General features: G+C 39.6%; 1 protein-coding gene across 1 annotated transcript; it reads left to right on the forward strand.

Annotated features, from left to right (window-relative positions):
• Positions 1–418: 418 nt before the first annotated feature.
• On the forward strand, positions 419–18,254 carry SHCBP1 (SHC binding and spindle associated 1). Its single transcript, XM_049806599.1, has 13 exons — positions 419–536; positions 2,148–2,312; positions 2,923–3,038; positions 4,031–4,239; positions 5,361–5,453; positions 7,992–8,225; positions 8,331–8,499; positions 9,768–9,888; positions 12,937–13,068; positions 14,014–14,132; positions 14,879–14,965; positions 15,311–15,452; positions 16,212–18,254. Exons 1-13 carry the CDS (start codon positions 419–421, stop codon positions 16,532–16,534), a joined length of 2,028 nt encoding a protein of 675 aa, XP_049662556.1. The 3' UTR covers positions 16,535–18,254.
• The last annotated feature ends 1,681 nt before the right edge of the window (positions 18,255–19,935 follow it).

Raw genomic sequence — 19,935 nt, forward strand, 5'->3', positions numbered from 1 at the left:
GGTCGTGAAGTGACGGGTGGAAGTTTTTAAGCGTTCTTTTCCGTTTCCGACCTCTCCGGCTGCCGCCCTGCTCCAGAGGGAGCCCGGCCAGCCTTCCGGAGAGTACCGGCCACGGTCATCCCCGCCGCCGGGCACAACTGCGGGTAACGGGAACTTGCCGGCGGGGCGGCGCCGGAGCCCCACGACTAGCCGCCCGCCCGGCGGAGAAGCTCCCGCGGGGCCGGCTGTCGCCCCGGCAGAGAGGACGGCCGTGAGGCGGCGCCCGTTGGTAACGGCCCTCTCTCCCGTTGCGGCCGGACACGACCGCGGCTGCCGCTAGCCAATCAGGGCCGTCGCTGCCGGTGACGTGGCGGAGGGTTAGCTCCCGGGGAAGTTTGAAATTTCAGCGGGCGGAGCCGCGCAGCGGCGGGTAGGCGGCATGGCCGAACCGGAGCTGCCGGGGAGCGCGGAAACGGCACCGGCGGGGGAAGGCCAGGCCCCGCTGCCGGCCGTGAGCGGCGCTGGCCTGCGGGAGCGCGCCGAGGGGGCGAAGCCAGGTAGGGGCTCCCTGTCCCGGGCGGGCGGCCGCCCCGCGGGGGGGGACGGGACGGGACGGGACGCACCTACGGCCGGGCGCGCCCCGGTCCCGCCGCCGCCGCCGCTGCTCCCGCTCGCAAAGGCAGGGGCGAGCCGCGGGAGGGCCGCTGGCACCGTCCGCCCCGCTTCAGGGCAGTTCGTACAGGATATTGCTATCATGGTTACTGGGTTTGATTATGGGTGTGTAGGCAAAAAATTCGTATTCACAGTGTACATGTAATATAGCTACAGTTTAATCTTTAAAAATATTTCGTAAATCGTTCTTGACGATTAAAATCACCTTTTTATTTCCTTTCTTTATGCGTTATTACGGTGGTTCTGCTACAAAGAAAAGTTATATTGTCTAAGGACTTGTAATTGGCTCATACGCTGGTTCTGTTTTCTGTTCTGTTGATTGAGTTTGGCCCCAGATGTGCAAGACCTTTAACAAATTTGAGGTCAAAACTGCTAGCTTTTATAACACATCCTAAAATGTACGGGATGTGTTAGAAATAGAATGTGATTTTTTTTTTTTTTTTTTTTTTTTTTTTTTTTAGGTACATAGTAAAGATCAGACTGTAGTCTAATGAAAACGTAGAGGCCTATGGATTGTTAAAGGATCAAGTTATGGTCAATGAGGTTGTCTTGAGCTGTTACAATAATGAAAAGAAAAAAAAAAAAGACCTCAATCATCATCACCCTTGGTTTACTGCGGTCATCTCTCTAATATTTTCTGAACTTCTGGATGACCAGGCCTGAGAGATACTGTTAGACCAACAGTGACTGAGTTCACTGAGTTTGTAATGAGAATTGCAAGTGGAAACACCTTTTGGGGGACTTCTAAAGGGGTGCTATCATTGCATTGAGCCCTTCAAAGTAAAGATTCAGCCAGTGTCCATTTAAGTGGGCTAAGAATTATAACGCTGTGTCCCTTCTGTCTAAATATGTTGCTTGGAATTTCCATGGAGACTTTAGGTGTGGAGACTTTGTTATTTGTTAGTTTATTAAAATACAAAAGGAATACTTGTGCTGAAGAACAGGAAAAGACTTAAGGAAGGGGCAACTGTGAAAACACATGTTTAGCTGAGACTAGTATCTGCGGTTTTATCATTCATCTTACACTTTGCTCTTTGCTCACAGTAATTCTGTGCGTTATTTTGGATCAGTTGTGTGTGGGATCAGCTGGTTTTACACATGTTCCAAAACCATTTGGGTTATCGCTTGATATGACATCTGGGTGATGCAGGCAGTGTACTAACAAGGCAAAATGTGTACATGATGGGAATGTATTACCTAAAGTATTTTAGATCTTAACATATAGAATAAAGTAAAATAGCATGTAACTGCAGCTCAGGGCAGGTGGCAACAAATTGGGAGATCCTCTTCTGGGACAGGGTAAATATTCTGAAGAAGAGAGCAAGTAACCAAGTGAGATAGTCTCTTCACTGAGGATCATTTAAGATGTGTTGTAGAAAGCAGGTTCATGATACATCTTGGGCTGAACAGGAATTCTTTGGGAATAGAGGATTGAGTGATGATTGCATTGAACTGACAGTTTGTGGGGTTTGCTTTGTTCCCACTCCCCTCCCCAGATCTGCTCCAGGAAGATTCCTGTAGTGATTATGGCAGTCGTGACAAACCAGGGACTGCTTTAGGAAGGACTGTGCCCGATGGGAATGTGCTTTTTCCAGATATTTTTCACACCGATCATCTTTTGTTTTACGAGCGATTTAAAGCTTACCAGGATTACATCTTGGGTAAGTAATTTCTTAGTAAAAAAAGAACATGTAGTCAGGTTTCTTGTAGTGACTATTTAAATGATCCAGTTTAAATGGAGTCAATTCCATATTAAACTGTGAGATGCTCATAATAACGAGGACTGGAAAAGATGTAGTGTACTGCCATCACTTATGCTGTAACCTGAGCTGCTCTAGCTGGTGGACCAGGAGGCAATGGTTTTAATATCAGTAAATAAAATCTGAATGATTGAAAGGCAAAGGTGCTAATACTGGATTCTGTGCCTTGTTTTAACTGATCTTACTAGAACTTTTTTGTGTGTAGTAAGACTATCTGAGATAAGGCACAGGCTAGCTGTTTAATACCACTGGCACAGAAACCTTCAGTACTTGGAAGGTTGAGTACTGGATCTCTTCTTCCAGAGAAGCACAAACCAGATGACTCTCCAGCTCTCTCAGTAGTGAGAGAGACAGCAAAAACGCTGATGGTTATCATGAGCAAAACAGAATGAAGTCCAACTTTAGATGAGGTAGAGGAACATGTCAACCGTGTTGACTTTCATTTTCCAATGATCTGGAGGACTATGCTTTCTTTCCTTGCATAAGTGTACTGTCTTCAATTTCTTTTTAGCTGACTGCAAAGCTTCTGAGGTGAAAGAATTCACAGCTGAGTACCTAGAGAAGGTCCTCGAACCATCTGGATGGCAGGCAGTCTGGCGCACTAATGTGTTTGAGGTCCTTGTTGAGGTAAATGGAACGCAGTTGCTCAGGCATTTGTCTCCAATTAACATCATTTATCTATGAAGTTTATGAGCTGGTAGAAAACAATAATGTTTTCATATCTAATTGCCTTTGATGGCTAGGACAATAGGAATTTTTTTCAAAGGGCTCCTTGCTTGGAAGGGGGAACACCAAGTCAGTGCGAGTGAGCCATGAGGTAGAATTCTGTGGGCGCAGAAGGGAAAAGTACTTGGTCCAAAGCTGGCTGCTGTAATGTAGTCTTTTCAAGTATCTGGCTCTGTTCATTTGTCAGGTTGTTTTATCGGTAAAAGTCTTCCTTTTAACCCACGTTGGTACTGACAGTAGCTCTTCTGCATTGCATACTCCTGTCACAGACCCACTGAGGACTGATTGCTCGTTTGGGATACTCCTTTTCTAGGTCTCTCAATGTCCAAGTCATACATGTTTGTGTAAACCTTGGATGTTCAAGCTTGCAGTACCATTACATGTTTGAAGAGGGGAAAAAACTTTGTACCCCCTCAGCTTTTCAGCCCAATTAGTGACAAAATGGCTTTCATGGGCCCAGACTAACTCTTTGGGTTGTTTGTGTCTTGTGGGCACTTTGAAAAATGAGCCCCAAAGGAGTCCCTAGGAACTGTAAGGTATTGATTTGTCTGAGTCTGAGGATACTGCTTTTGCCTCTTTAAAAAAACCAAAACAAAAAAAAGCCAAAGAAACAAAATTGGGAAGCAGCTTACTGGCCTTGTATGAGTATTATGAGGGAATTGAACGAAGTTTTTAATGTGGAGAAGGGTCTAGATGTGTGGTTCTGAGAAGCTTAATTCTGGGGTTATCACTTCAGCTGAATAGATTGCCTTTGCTGCACTATGCAACGTGCATTGGTTTGTGTGGGTCAACTGGCAATTGCATGATGGTCTGCTGACTTACGCATGTTGTGTTAGCCTTCCTCAGCTGTATCTAAGGTTCTAAGAAATCTTAAGAACTCTTTGTTCCAACAGGTTGTTGATGTGGAGTACTCGGCTCTGAAAGCAGTTGTGCAACTTAGTGAGCCTTTCCTGTGCGAGTCACGGGATAGCACCTTTACCCTGGACTGCATGCAGGAACTCTTACAGCTGAAGGAGTGTCAGATACCACTGCAGGAGCTGTGGGTTGTGTATGATGAATCAGGAGAGTTTGACCAGACAGCACTAGCTGTAGAGCATGTCAGGTAGGAAAATGCTCAAGGTTTAATTTTTGTCTTGAACAATTACACTCTGATAGTATCCAACGGATGGTGCCCTGAGTTCTTGAGGTCATGCTGGCAGCTTCAAAAGCCAAGCTCTCCCAAGTAACTCTGATGACGGGTACTATGAAGAGACAGCTCACAAAGAAAATCTGTGGTGTCCTCCGCAGCTACAGGTAATCACACATCCACAAGGTACATTTAGCTGCAGCTTACTGTCAGTCTGCTTTTTGTGTCCAAAGGGGGTGGGGTGGGGGAAATTATGTTGCTTTTCCTCTCTTTTCCACCTCAGATTTTCTTGGGCTGTATCACCTTGCTGGCTCTAGTGCAGTGTTTCTTCCTCTTGTATAACATTTTGGTGGATTTTTCCTTTTTTTTTGTCCCATTCTTTTTTTTTTTTTTTTTTTTTGCATTTTACCTCCTCCCATAAATTTGCTCTTTATTCTTCAGGTGTCTGTTCACTTCTTACTACTTCTGTTTTCTTTTCCTTTCTTTATCATCTCTCTGTCTCTTTTCCATCTACTTTGTTTTCATGTACTACATGCTGTTTGAAAGTTGTCTACAGATAAGCAGTGGAACTGGATGAAAAAGCTAAAATAGGAGTAATGACCTTCCCATCTGGAAAATGGGCTGTTTCAGAAGTGGTGGGCATGGGAGGAAAAGGGGAGAAGAGACACATTCTGTTGAGAATTACTCAGTAATGGGGATGTAAGCTTGGATGATGGAGGTGACAAACTCATTGTCAAAAAGAAAGCTTAGCTGAAGGATGCCTGGCCAAAACCAAACAACCAAAAAGCCTCAGGATCTTAGGGGTGTAAGTCTTGTTTTCAAATCCAGCTTTTAGCTGTTCACTCTCTTTTGATGGAAGTGGGACTCGGGCTATTGCGAATTTTGAAATTAGATACACAAAATAAAACTCTTTATGCAGGTAAACAACAGACAAGACATAACTTCTGTGTATACTAAATAGTTTACAGGACAGTAACATGGAATTGGAGAGAGGTGATGCTTTAAGGTGAATTCTCAAGTTAGTTACATCTGTGTTTCCAGTGCTGTTGTCTCTGCTCAGGTAAACATGGCCTTAAACACTTACTTTGCTTCAAAAGGTTCTTCTACCAGTGCATCTGGAGGACCTGGGACGAGGAGGAGGAGGATGATTTTGATTACTTTGTGCGATGTGTTGAGCCTCGACTGAGATTGTAAGTACAACACCTTTGATATTATTAGGGTAGAACCACAGGGAAGGGTGACGTGGGAATAGTGATACACAACTAGATTTTTAAAAAGCCCTGTTCACTAGTAAATCAAAGCAAGTCGTTCTAACAGCATTCACCGTCTGAGGTCAAAATTTTTTATGTAAAGAGGGTGTAACTGAGGTTGCCACTTGATTTCTGAACTCTCAGTTTTTCCCTGTAATCCCTGACCTTCCATCAGATGGCGCTTCACACCCAGCTATTGCCTCCTTCAAATTGCAGGCACATGAATTGTAATCCTAATTATAAAGCTAGTGTGGGATGCTCTGATGCCTCTGGACATAGAATAAGAACCAGAATGGAACTGAATGTAAACAAACACTTGTAAATTGGTCATGCTGAAGGAGGAATGTGTGTATGTCTTTCCCTAGTAGGATTAGTTGGCATTAGGTTTTCCGAAAGTTTTTTAATGCTGTCTGGCCATATGGAACTGAAGTGGTGCAGAAGGACACAATCTCGTTATATTTTTGAGGGTGCTGAATAACTAAAGCACACCATAAAACATACCTGGAACAAATAATTAAAAAGTGATTTTTACAGTACGTTTTCCCCTGAGATTTGATACACTATCTTTTAAGCCTTTCATGAGAGTTGTTTTTCAATTCTTTTACCTACTATAACTTAGCATCATGAGTATTCTGAAGTTTGTGTCTCATTCAGATACAGGTTTGATACTGCTGTGATGCTGGGGAACTACATCAGTGAATATTTATAACCTACCCTGAAATGCTATTTAGAATACAGCATTACATGTGCTAGACTATAGCATGTAGCACGTGCTTTCCAAAGAAAATTAGTATAATTACCCACACTAGAAAGGTGGCTGCAGGCCTTTCTTTGAAACAGGACACTATGTGGCATTTGAGGACTCTGGTATGCCTGTATTTTTCTGAGATTGTATAAATTAGGAGGAAGTGTTATATATGGAAGCTGTACATGTTTCTGAAGTGTTTGTACTTGTATGCTCCAGCAAATGGCTAGTCTGCTTTTGAGTTTTTGGAGCCTTATGGAGACTGCATGGTATGAAACCAGAATGCAACAATGTGCCGGGGATAATGTTGTTGTTATTTTTTTTAACACTGTATGTGGCCTTACAGCCATTTTAGTGAGAATCCAAAATACTTAAAACAATGTCTTCAAGCAGAAAAGTAAATGTTATCCCTTCTTGTTTTCCCATACCATGCTTGATACAAAGTCTGTCCTCCACGCTACACTGATGTTGGCGCTATCCTCAGTTCTGATCTAAGCACTGATGTGTCAGCTCAGAAATAACATTAAACTTCAATGCATGGAAATATATGATGCTTTAAACTTTTCAGGTCTCTGGTGTGCGCTGTTTTAATGAGAACAAACAGTATCTTCACGTTGCACACTAGGTTGTACTAGTTATCTGATGCAAGTAAAGCTGTATGAAAAATGTGGAGCATGCATTTCAGGGCCAAATTACGTACAACATTCAGTTTCCTTCAAATATTTTATATTTCTATATCGCTATAAATTCTTCTGCTGTTAATCACACTGCATTGACTTACTCTGTTGCCTCCGATAACCCCATTGCCAAAGTGAGTGCCATTGTGAGGCTCTTTGTGTTTCTGTACAGCCTGTTTATTGGAACTGTATAGATGTTGACTGCTCTGCAAATTTTCTTGCTCTTTGTAGCATGCTTTAAGTGCACCCTTTAAAGAACCTCTGAAAGCTGAGGGAACATCTTTGCCCTTATTTCACGTAACCTCTTGAATAGAGCTATTTATACTGTGTTCAGTTGGTTCCCTACAAAAATGGTAGGAGATTATTAAATCTTGTTTTATTTGTACCATTAATTGCTGTCCAGCTTTTTTGTAGTGACCATGATTGGTCTTGCGTGATTGACCCTGGAGTTCTTGGCACCATCTAGCTGGCAGATGTCCTCATCTTTCTGACTTTGGCAATGCAACCTTGGGCTTGCATTTTCTGGCCTGCAGTTTTATTTGTAGAGGATACTCTTGGGATGGTGGAAAATTTACTGTGCAGTGCCTTCACATCTTCATCTGGTGCTGATAATGCCTTTCCTATTCATTCTGTGGTTTTGTCCAGGTAGTTGTTTAGGTTGTTGCTAACAGAGACTTCATATTATAGGATTTTTCTTACTATTTCAGACATTATTTTCTCAGTTTTTCTAATAAATGCTTAAAAATACACTGATTTTTATATCTAATTACCTTCTAAATTCTTACTATTTCTTATAGCTGTGCTTTTGCCTTTGTTTTAGAGTGAGTTTCTGATAATTGTGTATAAACTTTCAAGGTGGATGGGTGACTATTTAGAAAATTATATGTTTGTCTGTGCAGATTTTTGGGTTTGCTGCTTTCAAAAAAGATTGATATAGACTGCAGAGAATCTTGACTGAAGTACAGATGCAGAACTCCTCATGTTCTCTCTGGGTTTGTATTTGATCTTTCAAAATTGTAAATGTAAAATACACTGACCCCTTGCTCTAACTTGCAGGCATTATGACATCCTTGAACACCGTGTACCTTCTGGGCTTGTAGCGGATTACCAGAACTTGTTGTCTCAATGTGAAGAGCTTTACAGGAAGTTTTTAAATGTGAGGAACAGCATATCAAGCAGTGATTCAGACTCAGAAGTAGAAAACATCTCCATGGTGGAAGGACTAAAATTGTATGAGAAAATAGAGCACTTAAAACAAAAGCTGAAACTAATTGAGAATCCTCTGCTGAGGTACTTGGTGGGTTTGTGCAAGGAGGAGGGAGGGCCATATGGGTATCTATACGTGGATGTTCTTTACTGAAGAAAGAACTGATGGCTTTGTTACTCTTGTTTTAGGTATGTGTTTGGTTACCAAAAATACAGTGGTCTCCAAGCTAAAGGGCTGAGACCGACAGGTACCAAGATCACTCATGTTGTATCCTCAACCATGATGGCAAGTCTGCTGCAGTCGTTGTTAAGGGACAAACTTTGCCCTGAATCTTGTGGTGAAGAACTAGAAATACAGGTACAGTAACAGGAATTGTCTGTCTGCTAATACTTTTTTCTCCTCAAGAAACAATGTGGAAGAGTAAGTTAATTTATCATGTGCAAGATACTACATTTGCTCGGTGTTATTTTTTGTCAGTTCAAAAAAACCACTGTAACTTAAACAATAAATGGTAAGACTGGATGATACAAATAATTTTTTTTAATTCATTTGTGTCCGCTAAGTACCCTATACAAGCAGTTTCCTTCCAGTGTGTAGGAAATAATGAGATAAACCTTCTGAAATAATTATACAATGAAATGTGGTAAGGCATAATACTTACATATAGTTTTGAAATACCTGTGTCTTTTGATGCTACTGATAATGATCTAGAGTTTGAAGAAAGAAATGTCATTCTGTTGCTTTAGTTCTGTGTAGGAGGTACACTTATTTTAGAGCAATTATGTTTAGTTTTAGTGAATTCAGACAGGACTTACCACTTCAGCAGTTACAGTCTGGATTCCTTGGGCCCAAATGAAATTGCTTGCTGTATTCTGATCAAGTTCATGAATTACAGGTGGCCAAAATGGAGCCACAGGGAAGGTCCTGGATTAACTTTTGGGCTATAAATCAGATTTTCTGACTTGGCAATTGAAAAATGCGCTTACTATGCTTATCCTGGGATTTGCTGGGAACCAATAAATGTGCAATTTTTCTGTACTATTTGTTATCCTTCAATACAGAATCCCCCAGTAATATTTGTGAAGGCTGTCAGCCTGCCCTCTTTGGGCACAGCAAAGGACCATGGGGACCCCATATTTGCCACTGTAATATCTGAACTCTATTTTGGGGTGACTTGCACCAGGGTTACGTCAGTATTCAGACCAGCTCAAATCTAGTTGCCGAGTTGTTTGTATTTTTTATTTTCTTTACCTTCTGTCATCTATTTCTTCAGTAATTCATGGCAAGTCCCTTGAGACAATTCAAATGTTGGCCTGGAACCAAGGCCATATTGAGATTTGCTTTCTGGTGCATATGCTCTCTTCAATCTGTGTCTCTGCCCCAGTTTTCTCATGGGGCAATGGACATGACACAAACATGAAAGGAATGTTTTAAGGCTGTTTTTGTCCAGAGTGTGCTATGATTCTTGAATTCAAAGTAGAAATTGTGTATTATTGGTGCCATTAAAAAGGGTTTCTCTTAAGCAAAAGCAGCAACATTTAATTGAAAAGCAAGCTTTAAGGGCATAAATGCATCCATTTTTATAGCGTTCTTCAGGAGCTGATTATATTGTTTGTCTTTTACAGTTTCACAATGATCCACTGGCAGCTGTAAATGCCTGTTATGAAGGAGACACAGTCATCATCTGTCCTGGTCATTATGTTGTAGATGGCGTGTTCTGCATTGCTGATTCAGTTGAACTAGAAGGTTTGCTAGTATAAAGGTCCTTAAAACAAAGTAAACTGTGAATATCTTAAATTAGCTCTGCGTAAGGATTTACTTTTTGCAGAGTTTGGTGGGAGCCTTTGCTTTTTTCTTTAAAGTGTTCCTATTTCTGCTCATAGAGGCATGTCTAATGCAGGATGGAGTACAGTGTTTTATTAGCCATAGTTACTTCTGCAAATAAACTGCAAATTTTGCTGATTTTTAGCAAATTCATAATTTCCTCCTAAATATTTGTCTGGATAAATCCTGATTATATAGATAATATTATAATTACAGATTATAGATAATAGAGAGGATTCAACAGAAACATGAGGGACTTGATATTTTTTTTTCTTTAAGTCTAGGAAGCACAGAAGACATTCTGAGAGGCTTCAATTTTTAAAGCCGGTAACTTAAGAGTACTTGAGAGATGTCCTCCTTGTTCTTTGCATGTCTTAATCTGCTTCAGAGGTATACTCTGAGACTCATGGCCAGTATAGCACTGGTGAATACAGAGGAAAAGAGCCAGGTGCTATTAGAGCTTAGTTTATAGCACTTATTGCACGTCCACAATGTGTGTGGGGGCTACCAATGTGAGTCTGCATTCTGTGAAGTGCAGGGGTAGAGGGAGCTGTTGATTTAATGTGTGTATTTTTTCTGTAGAAATAGACATAGCATCTGCGATTCCATTTTTCTTGCAAAATATTTGTGTTTTAAATACTTCTGCCTCGTCTAGGATATGTTGCTATCTCTTCCTCACAATTCTTGATTTCTCAGTGTAATTCCTCTGCTTTAGGCATGCATGCTCTGTTGCAGGGTAATAGTCTGTATATCACTGGGGCTTGTGCAGCTGTTCAGATACTTATTTAGCTGAATTTTTATCTTGTCAAAACTTCTTAATGGGAAGAAGGCTGGGAGTTTAATTTCCTGCTGTTCTAGACTTTATTTTTCTTGGCCTTGTTTTACGAGTGTCATTTTCTTTCTTGCCCTTCTCTTGTGTGTGTTTGTTTTATATAGATATGCATGTTGATAGACAATGCACTTGCAGGATGAAGGACCTCAGTAAAGTGCTTTATTTATCTGCAAGAATGACATTTTTCTAAAATTGCGTGGGGTGGTATTTATTGCTTTTCTAGCTTTGGGGAAACAGTAATACAAATGGTGCAATAGCACACCTATTAAAGGATGAGCTGCTCTGTTTTAAGGAGCAAGGTATATAAATATGTATCTTTAGTGTGAACCACTGAATAATGAGTACATGTCAGGGTATTTGATCTTTTATGGACTGCTGTTAGAGAAGTTTTTATAGCAATAGTAGCAGGCAAAAACGTTTGAAGCAGGAGCATCAAGAAAAATGTCGCTGGCACTAATCTGAGCAGCTGGCCGTTTTGGTGGCTTTCTTGGGATGAAGGGGTGACTCATCAAAGATATAATGTCACTTTGCTTAGCAGAGCTTTTATTTTCTTCCAGCAACTGTGCAAATCAGTAGTAACGTTGAAAGCATGGGGATTAGTAAGTCAGGGATAAATAAAAACTTACAAGAACTAAATACGGTTAAAGCAGTAGCTGCTGCAGAAAATCATGGTAAGGATAACTTTAACACCTGACAAAGATGTGTAGCAAAGGCACCTAAGAATGTCCCTTTTGCTTGTACAGTTGTTGTTCAAGCTAGAGGGGAACCAGTAGGATCAGCCTGTCTAATACCTGTGATCAGTGTTAGCTCCTGTGGAGTCACTTAGCTTACAGGCAGGGTGCACAGCCGGGACCACATTGTGTATTGACACCACTTGACAGCAGGTGAATCCTCCCTTCTCTATTCCTTGTCTTTGCACTGGCTTCCTTCTTACTACTAGAGCTGCTACTTCAGAGGTGATGTGTAAAGCAAGCTAGAAGTGTGGTTAGAAAAACTGCAGGTAGCCTGTAGGACAATTATTCTTCAACTCTCGCCTTGAATAATAACCTCTTTCTGTAGTGGTGTGAAGTTAAGCTAGATCTGCCATTTGCTATCCTATGGTGCTCTCTTTTTACTTGCTGGAAGTAAAGTGCCCCATGCCACCTCCTCCCCAGGGGGGGACTGTAAATCAGTAGCAGTGGGAAAAGATTTCCAGATAGTATAGTCTGTTGAAGTATCAATTACTTAACTTTGCATTAAATCTGCTGTCTTTAAAACTTTCTGCCGACTCTTGTTCAAAGGTTTTTTCTTTTTTAACCTTTCTACTTGCACATTACAGTATTTATGTACTTGGTTAAAAGCTAGCATTCTGCTCAGGCACTTCTTATCTGAGTTTGTGTGCGCTTTCAGAAAATGATAGGACTCATGCTGCTTTAATAGATGTTGCATTATTGCTTTCCTTATCATGATTCTTGTCAGTGACAAGCAATAAAAGCTTTACATGCTCATAAATTTCCCTGTAAGTGGTTGAATGCTGACAACTGTGGATGGCTTAGTAAATCAATGTTGGCATATGCTTGTGAAAGTTTCTTTTTAATCTGAATTAATCTGGAAGCCTGTGTAACACAGGAACATTAAATTTTGACCCAAGTTTCCTTTAAATAGGGAAGTTGAGTGAAGCTTATTAACAACATCAAGTCCTTTGCACTTGCTTCCTTGTGTTGTGATGGTGACTGCTTTTTTCCCCCCCCATGTTCTTTGGAACCCCTGCCTGTTCTAGTGAGCTTCCATACTTTGAAAGCAGACTGCAGGTGCCTGTGTGTCCTTGGTTACTGCATCTCTCTGCTCTGCTGTAACTTTTGGGAGTGAGAACTTTGGCCTTGGGAAATGCGAGCTCAGTTACCCTTTTGTTCAACTGTCTAAAATAACTTTGCATTTTATTGTGTGTCATTCAAATAAGGTAACTTTTGAGTTTGGTTTTGAGTGCCTGTACCTTGGTACAGAGGGGATAGGTGTAGCCTAGCCACTGGGTGGAAAATCCTACTCAAGATATTAGCAAGTTTTAAACCTCCATATTTAATTTAAATGTCTGTTATGTACTAGGCACCTGACTGTTACCAGTTATTCATCAAACTTGCATCTTTCACCTCTGCTTTAAGGCTATGGCCTGCCAGATGATATCGTGATAGAAAAACAAGGGAAAGGAGACAACTTTGTTGACTGTACAGGAGCCAATATAAGGATTTCCAGTTTGAAGTTAGTGCAACATGATGCTGTGGAGGGGATTTTAAGTAAGTATAAAAGCATCTTGGCCTTTTTTGTGAATCTTTCATAGTTTACTGTTAGAATTAAAGCTGACACTCGGTGTTGGAGTTTACTAGTTTTAACAAAATATTGTAGAGAGGAGCCCTACAGGTATAAATACCAAGGCTTTCCCTTTCTTTTTAACTTGCTTATAATGTGGACATCCAAATAACTTCTACCCTTTGTACTTTCAAGCTATTGTGGCTCTTACGTTTTATTCTTATACTGGGATAAGACCATCTGACTTGATAATTTTTCTGCTGTTAAGGCAACCTGACTCTGCTGCACAGCCTATGTCAGGCTACCTGGAAAAGGAAATAATTCCTTTTTCCACAAAAGAACCGCCATGGCAATGTTCAGCTGTAGCTGAACCTAGCCAGCTCTCCACTGAGGAAATGGCATATTGCTGTAGAATGTAGAAGTAGCGTAGAACTTTGTTTGCTGATAGCACATTCAAACTGAGGCTTAAATAATCCTAAGCTGTATCTAGTGACTTTATTGGCCATGGACTTCTGTCTTTGCAGAAGGTGCTGATTAATTCTTTGCCTCAACAGACATTTGGTTTGAAACATGTTAAAATGTTTATTAACACCTGTATACATGTATTTAATATCTTATTAATTCAAATGCCTCTTAGGAATGTAATGAAAAGTTGCTGTCACTCTCAAGGAAAAAAAAAAAAAAAAAGCCAAAAAACCTTTAAGACAAATCTTTGACTAGTGCTCACTTGCAGCAGTGTTCCTGCTTCTACCAGAAAAATAGCATGAGTTCAAACCATGCATAATCATATCAGTAAAATGAACCTAAAATGGATAGAATTAAAATAGTAATTTTATCACACTGCAAAAATGCTACAGGTTCATCTAGCTGTAGGAGGGGTTTGCCTCTGCATAACTAATTCATTTAACAATATTTGTTTTCTGTGTATATAGATGTCCATCATGGGAAAACCACCCTGGAGAATTGTGTGTTACAATGTGAAACGACAGGCATAACAGTACGAACATCAGCTGAGCTATTAATGAAAAACTCAGATCTGTATGGTGCCAAGGTACAAACAAATTCTTAACTCTGGCTTATTTCCTAAATTAAACTAAAGGTTTCTGCTTGGAAATAACACAGTCAGTAATGGGCTGACTTCTGTCCCTCTTGAGGGAAACTTTACAAATTCATTTTGGACAGCTACATGTTATTGAGTTTTAGAGATTGGTCTCAGGGGTCTTGGGGCCTCCAGCAGTATCTAGTGAAGTGTCTCATGATGAGTTGTGTGTGATGATATGAAAATGATGTAGAAACAGAGGACACCTAGAAATAATGTTGCTGCATTGCTGGACTGATTAATATCCTGCAACACTTTTGAAGTGATTTTCTGTTTTCTCTGCCCATAAATCATTTTCTTATTAAACCTTGCATTCGTTCTGCAAATGCAATGCCCTTTTTGGACACCTTGTCTGTTGATTCTTACATAAGGATGATAAGCACAGAATTGAACTCTGATTAGGATGTTTTGAAGAATGATGGAGCTTTGAGCATTGAGGTGGATGACTGAAAGGAAAGTAATGCAAGGCTGTGTAGTTACTCTTTACCAGAGCTTTTATGGACTGGTGACAATATTATCCATGGGGCCTCAACCTTGAGTATTGCTGCTAAAGTTGGTTAACAAAGCCATGAAGCTGGTGTGGTAACACAATTTTGCATCGTGTAAACTGGTGGATGAACACAAAGATCTGCAATGGAGTTGTCAAGCTGGAAATGTGCCTGAACTATTTGTGAACTGCTATCAATTTTATCTTGTAGGGTGCTGGTGTGGAAATATATCCAGGTAGTACCTGCACCCTGTTAGACAATGGCATACACCACTGCAAGGAGGGAATACTTATAAAGGTCAGTTCAAGGCAGAATGTATTTGTTTTTCAAAAGCTTGTAGCTGCTAGAATTAATGCAAATAATTTGCGTTAAGGTTGGCTTATAACCTTGCTGCCTTATGGTAGAACTCTTATATGTCACATGCAATGATAATGGTACTTGTTTGCCTTGGGCTGGTCCATCAAAGCAGTATACTTGTTTCAGTTCTTACCTGCCAGAAAGAAAATGCCTTTTACAATGTCACTTGCATAGGCAAATAATAAAATTCTAGCCAATACATAGAACTGATTCTACCTAAAACTGAAATATTTTGCATCCCTTTAGCTGGACATAACATCTTGGATTTCCATTTCTTTGACGTAGAACTTTTTAGATGAACATTATGACATCCCCAAGATAACCATGGTCAATAATGTGATCCATAACAATGAAGGATATGGTGTGGTCCTGGTTAGACCAACAATGCCATGTGATGTAAAGGATGCTTCAGTGGAGAGAACAAAAGGTATTTTTCTCTTCCTAGAAGAAACTCCTAAAACTAGTAAATCCAGTATACCCAGGTTTTTGAATTGTATAATTCATAACCAAGTCTCTTAAATTTTCTAATAACATCTAGATTGATTTAGGCAAAATAAATCTTCATAATTCTTGGAACACTGGAATTTCCTAAAGGATGAACTTGCTGGAGAGAAATACTGTGAATGTCTGTACTTCATGGTGTGTGTGTGCTTCCATTGTAAAGTCCTCACGTACCTCATCTCTGCTCCCTACTAAGCGAAGCCTGTATGACCGATGGCTTCCTTGGGTCATACAGAAAAAAGAGTGTGACCAGCAAGAAAGCAGAATGGCTTCTCTTACAGCTCTTCTGGTTCATGATAATTCTCTGCTCATTTTTTCTTTTGTGCATTAGAGCCAAGATGTGCTCCCAGCAAAGAATTTTTTTCTCTTCAGTAAATAAAATGTGACAACTGTATTTCTCATATTAGGTCTTACTCATGAACTGTCACTAAGTGCAATGTGTAAACCCACTGTAATTTTCTCTAATATCACTATCGCTTGGCAACTTGAAGTCATCTCAAGAAGAAACCTTTTCCTTAAGCATCTTACACTGTTTGGCATATGTGACTGTCACTAAGTAGTTATCCAAAAAGTGAGTGGGATGAAGTGAAAATGTTAAGACTGAAGAAAATTTAATTCCAGGATTTTTAAATTATTTGGCTGTTTTGCATGATTGCGATGACATTCTTATTGTTTCCTGACTTAGGGAATACACAGCCTACCCAGTCAGGTGATGGGACAGCCTGTGTAGAGGGCTTCCGGCAAGAAGAACTACCTGAATGTGTAACTGATGAGTTGGAGCTTTATGAGCAAGCTGAGATTTCTGAACAAACTGAAGGCAATTATGAAATTGCAAATGAACTCGGGGTTACTTCTGCAAGGAAGAGCCATATGCACAAAAAAAGACTGAGTGAACTGGGAATCACAGAAGCTGATGACAGCTTAATGTCACAGGAAATGTTTGTTTCTATTGTGGGCAATCAGTTCAAGTGGAATGGGAAAGGAAGTTTTGGTACCTTTCTTTTCTGACTGTCCTGACCCCTAATGGCACTGCGATAGAAGATTTGCACAAGCTATTATTTTCATTGCTGCTTTCAGAGGAGTTAACCTGTTCCAATAGCCTTCCATAATGTCACTAAAATGTGTCAAATATTTATTAATAGTATATGTATTGCATGTGGAAACTTTGCTTCCTTGCTGCAAGTATGGATAACATGGTAGAAAACAGAACTCTAGCATGGAGACTGTGCATGTATTCTGCTAATCTATGTGCTGCTGCTTTGCTAGCTCTCTGAAATTTTTTTTAGTGTATTTATTTAACTTCTCATTGTAAAAAAAAAAAATAAATAAAAAAAATCTTCAAAGAAAGAAGATATAGATAGGGTTCATCATGTAGAGTGGACAACAAATGTGTGGCAATGAGTGGCACATCTTCCTCCGTATTTTTTTAAAGTGTCATTAGTCTGCAGCTGACTCCTATAAGAGATTGACATACTTTTTAATTTTTTACATTGAACAGAAGCTAGTGAAATGCTCTTCTTTAGGAATGGCTGCCATGCTTCATACTTGAAGGATTTTCTAGAAAACTTTGCGTTTGGAAGGGTGGCATCATTCAGTCTTCTGTGTCTTTCTGTGCCCAGCTGTTTACTTCTAACAGCTACCAGTGCCTGTGCACCTTTTCCTTAGGGATGACAGCATATAACTAAACTCCATTAATCTGAATGAAGATAAATCAAAATAGGTGTGTCTCTGTCTATTGGTGGTATTTGTACTGTACCTTTCAGTGCATTATTCTAAAATTTTTAAACCCATATGTTACTTGCAGCAGTTGAGGTTTTGGAAATGAATTGAAAATTTAAAAAATTACTTTGCAGTGTTATCAGCCCACAGCTGTGGAACATTCAGTAAAACAAAGGCACTTCAGCAGCTCACTGTTCATGTTATTAGTTTTTACTTGAGGGAAAAATTGGAAGGACTGCCTGATTGAGGACTCTTCCTTCTCAGTGCCTCTCTGATTTTTAATTACGAATCTAGATGCCGCCTTCAAACTTTTGTACTGTCTTCCAGAGTTGTAGGTCGGTCTTTGAACTGCTGTGTGAAATGTATGTAGGAAAATACTAACTCCTAAGTGATTCAGGATGTCCTATGAAACAGAATCCAATACGGTGTTAAGAAGGGAAAAAGCATGTTGCCAGCAAATTGACTTCAGAATAATTTCTGAAAGTAACTTAGGTGTATGGCTTCACTAGAAATGAATGTGTTGCCTAGAAGCGGATGTGAATAGTCTGATCCAGATTTTTCACACTAGCTGTTCTTAAATTGAGATGACAATCAAAATTCACTTCAGTACATGATTTGTTTTAGTGTGAGCAGCTGATAGAAAGAAAAAGAGAAAGGTGTAATTTTACAAGTATTTTTTTCCCATTATGTGACCCGCAGGATTCATTGCAGCTTTCCTAGCTCACTGCTTCTGTTTTTGTTCTGCTCAGGACAGTTGACTTCAGGACTAAACTTTGCATTTTGATGAACGTAAATGCCATTGCAGTATCTCAACATGCATGAACCTATAAATGTTTGCCACTTAGTGACTTTAAAGAAATACTTGAGTCAAGTGAAAGCCTAATGCTAAGACTGGCAGTAGTTGAGTATCTTAAGTTATTCATCAGGTCACATGCCATGTTTCATGCTTTGATGTTATGCCTTTATTTCCTGAATTAATCCTTATTAAAGGACTGGAGCTAAAAACTAATTTTGTGGTTCTTTCCTCTCATCTTTTCAAAACCATAATTCTGAGTGAGCTGCCTTCGTGATGTGTAGGTAGCATTTTTTTCCTTTGCACTTCATTTTAAGCCTGGGGTATGTCTTGACAGCCTCTTTTTTTTTTTTTTTTTTTTTAAATTCAGCTTTACATTTATGAAGATACCAGTAAAAATGTAACTCTCTTGCTTTCAATACCAGCACAGTTTTGCCTGTTCCTGTGCCAGATGCCAGTGGTGATTCTATTGTGCAGGTTGTCAGTAGGTCAAGGAGCAAAGTATGAAAAGATGAGGCTGCTAGTACAACTTCCAGCAATTTCTTTTGTGCTGGAACTGTATGATAAAATGGTGGTTATATTATTGATGACACTTGAGCCTCAAGGGACTAAGCTTTGAATGGACCTTTCTCATCTCAGTGTTTTGTACTTCCAGTCACTTATATCACTGATAAATGTAAGTTTCTTTATTTTGCAGCTTTAATTCCCCTTTGAAGTGCAGAAGAAGAAATGTTTAAATATAAAGAACTGTTGACTAACACAAGGTTTGCACGCTCAGCTTGGAGGATGCATTTTGTTAGCGGATTATATTTTTGAAATTATAAATTCAGTTTCTTCTGTGTAAATATTTTTCTTAAATTTTAATTTTTTCTTGCATTTTCAAATTTTCTTCAATTTTTCTTAAAGGTATTTGATGTTATAGTGGTGAGTAATGATCTACTCTTCTCTGTGCACATTCCCTGCCTCTTAAATGAGAAACTAATTCCAGAATGCTTTCTTGTGTAGCTGCCAAAGAAAAGCTGGTGAAAACATTTCATTTCAAGACAAGTTTAAGCAGCTGCAAAATAACTTTCTCCCAGGATGAGATTTCCCCATCTTATGTATCTAGCCTGTTGTTCTTCGACTTACTACATTTTACGCTTATTAAATGCGCAATTAAATTTACCCCATTGCTTACCTAGTTGGTCCTGGCCCCATTTTTTTGTTTGTCTGGCCTTTCCACTACTGATTACTTTCTCAAATCTTGGCTACCTTGAGCTTTGTCTTTAACCTCTTCCCTGTCCCTTCATGTCTTTACTGGGTAGATAAATTACTGCCATACAAATACTTCTGGGAGGAATAAGCTGCATGCAGCATGTCTTGTCCCAGTTTATCATACCTGAATCCTGGACAGTAACACATGACAAATTGTATGAATCTCACCTTTCTGACAGCAAATTGGGTCTATATTCCTGTTTTATGAATCCACTTTTCCCAAGGGATTGCTAGACAACACAGATTCTGGTAATTAAGCATTGATATTTACATGCCTTCATCTAGGTTAATAAAAATTATACACTCTAGGCAAAAGATTTTAGGTGTGAGCCTAGATTATATGAAACAGCTTTTGAGGCAAATCAGTTGAGTTGGAGCTTCTAATTTAAAACTCAGTAAATGATTAATTAGACAAAGTGAAATTAATAACTGGCTATATATTATCTCAACTTTAAACAATATTTCAGAAATTCACTTATGTTTTAATGAAGAAACACATGAGAAGTAAAGCTGGAGTGCTGCAAGCTTTGTCATAACTTTTAGTCCACCACCCACCTCTTTTTTTTTTTTTCTTTTTAGAAAATGTTTATTAGCTATGTTAAACTGAAAAGCTGCTACAGTATAAATTATTTTCTATTGGGAT

The sequence above is a fragment of the Accipiter gentilis genome, chromosome 7, assembly GCF_929443795.1.
Source record: "Accipiter gentilis chromosome 7, bAccGen1.1, whole genome shotgun sequence".
Lineage (NCBI taxonomy): Eukaryota > Metazoa > Chordata > Aves > Accipitriformes > Accipitridae > Astur > Astur gentilis.

Coding starts and splice junctions, on each gene's coding strand:
- SHCBP1 (XM_049806599.1), top strand. CDS start 419: ATGGCCGAACCGGAGCTGCCGGGGAGCGCGGAAACGGCACCGGCGGGG. Junction 9,889..12,936: donor TGATTCAGTTGAACTAGAAG/GTTTGCTAGTAT, acceptor CTCTGCTTTAAG/GCTATGGCCTGCCAGATGAT. Junction 14,133..14,878: donor CAGATCTGTATGGTGCCAAG/GTACAAACAAAT, acceptor TTTATCTTGTAG/GGTGCTGGTGTGGAAATATA.